The sequence below is a fragment of the Eptatretus burgeri genome, chromosome 1 (assembly GCF_056783735.1).
Source record: "Eptatretus burgeri isolate ZD-2024b chromosome 1, Ebu_testis_v1, whole genome shotgun sequence".
Taxonomy (NCBI): domain Eukaryota; kingdom Metazoa; phylum Chordata; class Myxini; order Myxiniformes; family Myxinidae; genus Eptatretus; species Eptatretus burgeri.
Window position 1 is genome coordinate 39,810,577 of NC_140961.1, and position 6,000 is coordinate 39,816,576.

A 6,000-nucleotide genomic window follows, 5' to 3' on the forward strand; every position below is an offset into this window, starting at 1 on the left:
AGGCGGAGAGTAGGAGAGTCGGAAGCAGAGGGTCAAGACTTCGCGGGCGGTGGAGCTGCTCGTCGTGTGCGTTGGAGTCGGAACGGAGGGGACGAGCTGTGGAAAGGCGGCGACACCAGACGAGGGGGTGCTCGCGTCGTGCAGGAAGCTGCACCCGAGGGAGGCCGACAGCGCGACCTGGCCGAGGTGGAGACGCTCGTCGCACATAATAAAGATCCTCTATACCCCGAGCATCAGCAACCCCCTCCTGTTTCCCCCCGCGCTGAGATAGTGCGACCAAGGGGGCCCCTTTCCCACCCCCTGCCAGACACTGTCCGCGAGGTCCGCGGGGTTGGGGCGCCATCGCCGCTCCGCGTCTCATCACCAGACGGGTAGGCGCGACCCGGTCTCGGCCTCAGGCCCGCCTCATTCTTGGGGGTATTCTTTTCCTTGGTTTTGGGTATGTGTTGTCGGCGCCGTCTGTGAGGTAGAATTTATAAGTGTTGCCGTGTGCTCGGTAGTCGGTATTAGCTCTGCATTGTGTTTTCGCTTTTACATTTGCTTTTTGTGTAAATTGCATTGTGTTTTTCTTTTCTGTGTGCTTTTGGTGGAATTGAATGTGTGCTTCCCGTGTGCCGCGAATAAATGTGCTTTGTGTTGAACTGTTTCCCGCTTCGCTTCGTCATTTCCCCCATTGAATCCTCATCTTGCTTCACGTAAAGGGTTGGTAGTGGGCTGAATACGCCCGATAATCAATCGAACCGTCGAGGTCGACGATAACACTGCTCGGTTATTCTGATAGTACGGAACGGGTCGCTTAAGTGGCCCGTGTCCGAAGTCGACCTGCGGCGAGGTGCGATCGCCCGGTCTACCCTCCGCGTGGGTACTTAGGTAGGTCGAATTTGGCGAGCAACCCTATCCCACGCGGGGGCTGATTGGCTCGATCGCGGTGAGACCGAAAGGTCCACCCGTGACTGGTTCCCGGCGTTAGTCCGAGAGGGTCATGACTGGATTGTCCGTCCGGTGGGACGTGCCGCGATTCGAGTTACGTGGCCGTCAGCACGCCGGCGGGCGCGAATACCGCAACAATATATATATATATATATATATATATATATATATATATATATATATATATATATATATATATATATATACATATATATATAAATATATATATATCTATATATATATATATATATATATATAGATATATATATATATAGATATATATATATATATATATATATATATATATATATATATATATATATATATATGCTGATGTGTTGGCGCAGTGGTTAGGGCAGCGGCTTGGGATCCAAAAGGTCCTGAGTTCAAGCCCCGTTGGGCCACTGAATTAATACACCAGGGGGTTGACTCAGCCTGTCATCCTTCCGAGGTCGGCGAAATGAGTACCAGTATACTGGGCCAGTGTATACCCCGGTTAAAATAGGTGTACCATATCCCTGTGTCGTAAGAGGCGACCAGGGTTACGTCAGGAAGGGCATCCGGCGTAAAACACGTGCCAAATCACTATGCGGATCATACGGATGAACCGCTATGGCGACCCCGAACGGGAGCAGCCGAAAGAAGATATATATATATATATATATATATATATATATATATATATATATATATATATATATATATATATATATATATATATATATATATATATATATATATATATATATGGTGAATAATCACTTAAGAAATAAAAAAAATTATTTTATCCGAATCTGGATTTGAATCTTCACCAAGTTCACCAAAATCGAATCAATTCATCCTTGTCACTCACCCAACATATCCACTATGTTTTGTCCGAATCCATCCCTAACTTTTTTGAGAGATTGTGTGATACTGTAGATTGTTTTTGAACCAACGTCTCAATGGTGAAGAATGACTTTAGAAATTGTCGTATTCGGATCTGGATCCCGATCGACCGCCAGATTCATATTGTCTGTAGGTTACATCACGGTACGATTTAACTCAAACGGCAAATAGTTTTTGATTTTCCACAAATATGCCGAGTCGACAGCCCTTGGTGGTTGTCGTAATACAAACCGAGATGGTTTCATGCTACACCAACGGCCAAAAGATCCGAAGTTTGCCAGAAATTGGACGAGGTTTGTCCGAAATATCCGAGTGCGGATTGGGCCGACAAAATGTTCGCTTTTGTGCCCGGAACATTTTACCGAACACATGAAACAACAGATGGCTAGATCTTGTGGTTATCCACCACCACAATTGAGGGAGGACGGCAAACCCATGATTAAGCAGAAGAAACAGCCGTCACTCGAAACTGCAACACCGTCTCTACCCAGCTACCAGCACATGTACATGGGCGACCACTCCCCTCTCCACATCCCCCCACAATCCCCCCCATCAACCATTCCACCCCCCTCCCCTTAGCACCACTCCGCCCTCCACTGGGGCAGGACATCGAAACGGCACGACACAGCACAAACACGGCACGACACAGCACGGACATGGCACGGACACGGACACAACACAGCATGGAAACAGACACAAATGGCATCCCAGGAAAGTATGAATGAAATGGGACGATCCATATCATACACGACACCGAGTCAGGCTGCGATGGTGGGAGCGATTTCCTTGGCTGTGATTTTTAGATCCTCAATGTAGGATCTCTAATCTTACTCACGTTGTTGTTGTTGTGGACTTTTTTGTTTCACAGCCTACAGCTTTCATCGAAACTTCCTGAAACTTGGCATATATGTACAAACACCCTGCGCAGACAGTAACCACCTCCGATTTCGAAAATTCCTCCTAGAAAAAAGGTTATGACGTCAAAATATCTCCGCTAATGGAAATCGCCTAAAAAATTATCTCCGAAACTTGGGAAGCTTTTTAAATTCTGTTTGCGGGAATTGAACGGGGCATTAGCAGAGATGAATTACCGCACATATGATACATCACTATGACATCATATCAATTTTTATGACGTCATTCCTCTTTTTTGACATTTTTTGTTTCACAACCCAGAGTTTTCATCGGATCTTCGTGAAACTTGCCATGTAAATGCAGAAAGCCCACACACAGACAGTAACCATCTCCGATTTTGGAAATTCTTCCTAGAAAAAAAGTTGACATAATATCGCCGCTAATGGAAATCGCCTATACCATTATCTCCGAAACTAGGCAAGCTGTTTGAATTTTGTTTGTGGGAATCGAACAGGGCATTAGCACAGATAATTTATCGCAAACCTGATACATCACAATGACATCATATTCGTTTTTATGACGTCATCATTAAGAGGATGAGGATCTTTGCTCATTCGAGCTTGTTGAAATGTAATGTGACTTTTAAGCTTTATGTCGCTTTATTATGTATCGCTTGTAAGTTGTAAAAGTCAGAAATAACAAAAACAAAAATCCATTGATGTTTGTCAATTTTATCCCCCCCCCCCCCCCTCTCCACTGGAAATTTTACAAATCGCACCCTGGTTACAAGGGATCTGAACAGTCTAAATTATGATTGATCTGCGATATTAAAGTAGAAGTAGATCCAGATATGGACTCACACACTCACGGACATACACATTGATTACAATAACCTCCCCAGTAGATCTGGGGCCAACACAATTGTGCTTAACGATGAGCATAATTCAATTAAATACCCGGATATTTCAGGTATTCACTGCTCCATCTCCTGAAAGTGTGAGGGCACTTCAGTGTGAGTAGGGACACACCTGCCAGCATTTGCACCATAAAAGATGTGTGCTCAGATCACAGTGGGTGTTAAAGACTTAGCACAGCAGATAGTCCCTGCAACAGCAAGATGACTTTTTGGGCTCCTATTGAAAGGTCAACCGAGGCTATCCCGACGGCTAAACAACAGGCATTTCTGCTTGTCAGAATAGCAAAGGACTTTTAAGACTGCAAGTTCCATGGATATTCATGTAGACTGGTCAAAAGAGATTTTTGTGGCTTTGAAATGAATTTGACTTGCTTTTTTTTTTGTCAGTCTCAATGTAAATTCGTTATGACATCATTTAAGAAATTTAGTCTCCCTCTCGAGAAATGTTAAGCTTCAAAGGGTATCTGAAATTAACCCCAACTCCCTGAAAAAAAAAATAACTCCCCTTGATAATCAGTGAAAAGGAGACCCAAATTGATCAATCCTTCAACACCAGTTCTGAACAGGTAAACAATATAGCGAAAGAGGCTGATGTGGCCGAGCAACGCATTTTCCAAATTAAATGCAATTGTAGTTTGAACAGTCTGTAGACACATTAATTTTATTGGTGTATACCTTGTTTGCAGAACCTCCAAAACGAATTCCATCTCGAGCAAGTTTATCCCGCAACATGATTTTGAGGCGAAGTCGGGGGTAAGTCACTCGTGCCGGGCTGGTGGTCGGGAGCCAATCATGCTCCAGTGACATGGTTGGCATTCTGTCCTGATTTGGCCAATCACATGCTGAAAGCAAGGAGCTCTGCTGTTGGTGGTTCCCCTTCCCAACTGTTGTTCTTCTGGTTGTTGTGGTTTCTCTGATGCAGCCGTGTGCTGGAGGGATAGCACGTAGTGTCCAGTCCCAATTTGGGGTTGTAGGATCTGACAACCAATCCCATGCTGGTGAACTCACACCAGATCCGAGCCAACGGTGGTAGGTGGTAGTCGCTCGCATTGTCCAATTTTGATGCAGTGGCGGTGCCTGTGGCATCCAATCGTAGCAGGAAAGTGATGTCGGTTCCAGCCAATCAGGATCCCAGGAAAGGCCTGCCTCTAAAGTGCAATAGTCTGGTCCTGGCCGGGCCATGGCCTGTGTGCGTAAACGGGCCACAGCGGTACGAATGGCTCTCCGATGTAGCAGAGATGTAACTCCGATGGCATCGAGGTCGGCATCCTCAATGTGTCTGCACACCTGTGGGAGGAGAGACTTTGTGAATCTCAATTTACTTTCCCAAGCACAGTTAATTAATTATTTATCTGATACACTGCTCGTTTCATCCCCACAAGTGGCAGAATGAACAAGGCAAATACTTCCACCGAGCTGTCGGTTAAGCATTTTAATTGACAATGGATCAAATCACAATAGCCGATATTAAATCCTGCAGCACTATATCTGAAAGCACAGCGGTTTTTGTGTGATGTCTGAAAATAATGAAGCTGAGGACACATTAGTTTGGCAGAATGTCACATGTTTGTATTACATCATCCTGAATTTTCATCATTTGAGGTTTTGGCCCATGAAGTTCAGATCCCTTTGAGAGCTAATAGACTCCAAACAGTAGATTTTTCTACTGACGTACACAAACATGCTGACACACGTGCACGCACACACACCTTGTCAAGTAAATGGATGTGTCAAATAGCTGGGGAGTACATGCCACATGCTTACAGTATGATGGGGAAAATAAGCTATGTGTTGCTTGATTTGCTAATTATTACTCAATCAGCCCACCTAATATACACATTGACTGTAAAACTGTGAAAGCTAACTTCATGGATCACAAGGCATTTAAAAACAATTAAGATTTTCGAAAAGGGAAAAGGAGATAAGCAGGAGGGAATGAGAGGTGAAATGGGAGAGGCTGAGAATGGAGTGGGTTGCCATGATATCAGTTAACGGGTCATGTTCGCCATTCTTCTCTTGCGTTCGCAGTGTGTCTGTCTCTGTCTCTCCTTCTCGGTTTTGCTGTAATAGAGAGAGAGAGAGAGAGAGAGAGAGAGAGAGAGAGAGAGAGAGAGAGAGAGAGAGAGAGAGAGAGAGAGAGAGAGAGAGAGAGAGATAGTGCGAGGGAGCAGGAGAGCAACATTAAAAAGGACAGCGCATGAAGGCCGGGTCACCAATGCACCAAAACGATGTAACCAGCAAGGATTTTAATTTGAGGAAATTAGACGATTCCTGGCTAATTGGCTGTTAAACTTCCTCAGCGTGCAGTATATATTCTCCTGAGGTTGGATGAGAAGTTTCCCCAGCAACCTCTGCTTAATTTCCTTTCTTCCTTTTCACACAATCGCTTTGCAACTCCTTCGTTCAGATTT

General features: G+C 44.7%; 1 protein-coding gene across 9 annotated transcripts in view; it reads right to left on the reverse strand.

The window, feature by feature from the left end:
* Positions 1-6,000, reverse strand: part of LOC147034304 (SAM and SH3 domain-containing protein 1-like) — a 137,544-nt gene that overhangs the window by 111,795 nt on the left and 19,749 nt on the right. For 8 of the 9 annotated variants that reach the window (XR_015057886.1, XR_015057885.1, XM_085880291.1 and 5 more), the window contains exon 2: positions 4,265-4,876. The exons of the other annotated variant lie outside the window; for it this stretch is intronic. Coding sequence is in view for 6 of the 8 variants with exons in the window: in XM_085880291.1 (XP_085736417.1) it covers positions 4,265-4,876 (612 nt within the window). In the remaining 2 variants the exon portion in view is untranslated. The remainder of the gene's footprint in view (positions 1-4,264; positions 4,877-6,000) is intronic. 9 annotated transcript variants of the gene reach the window in all.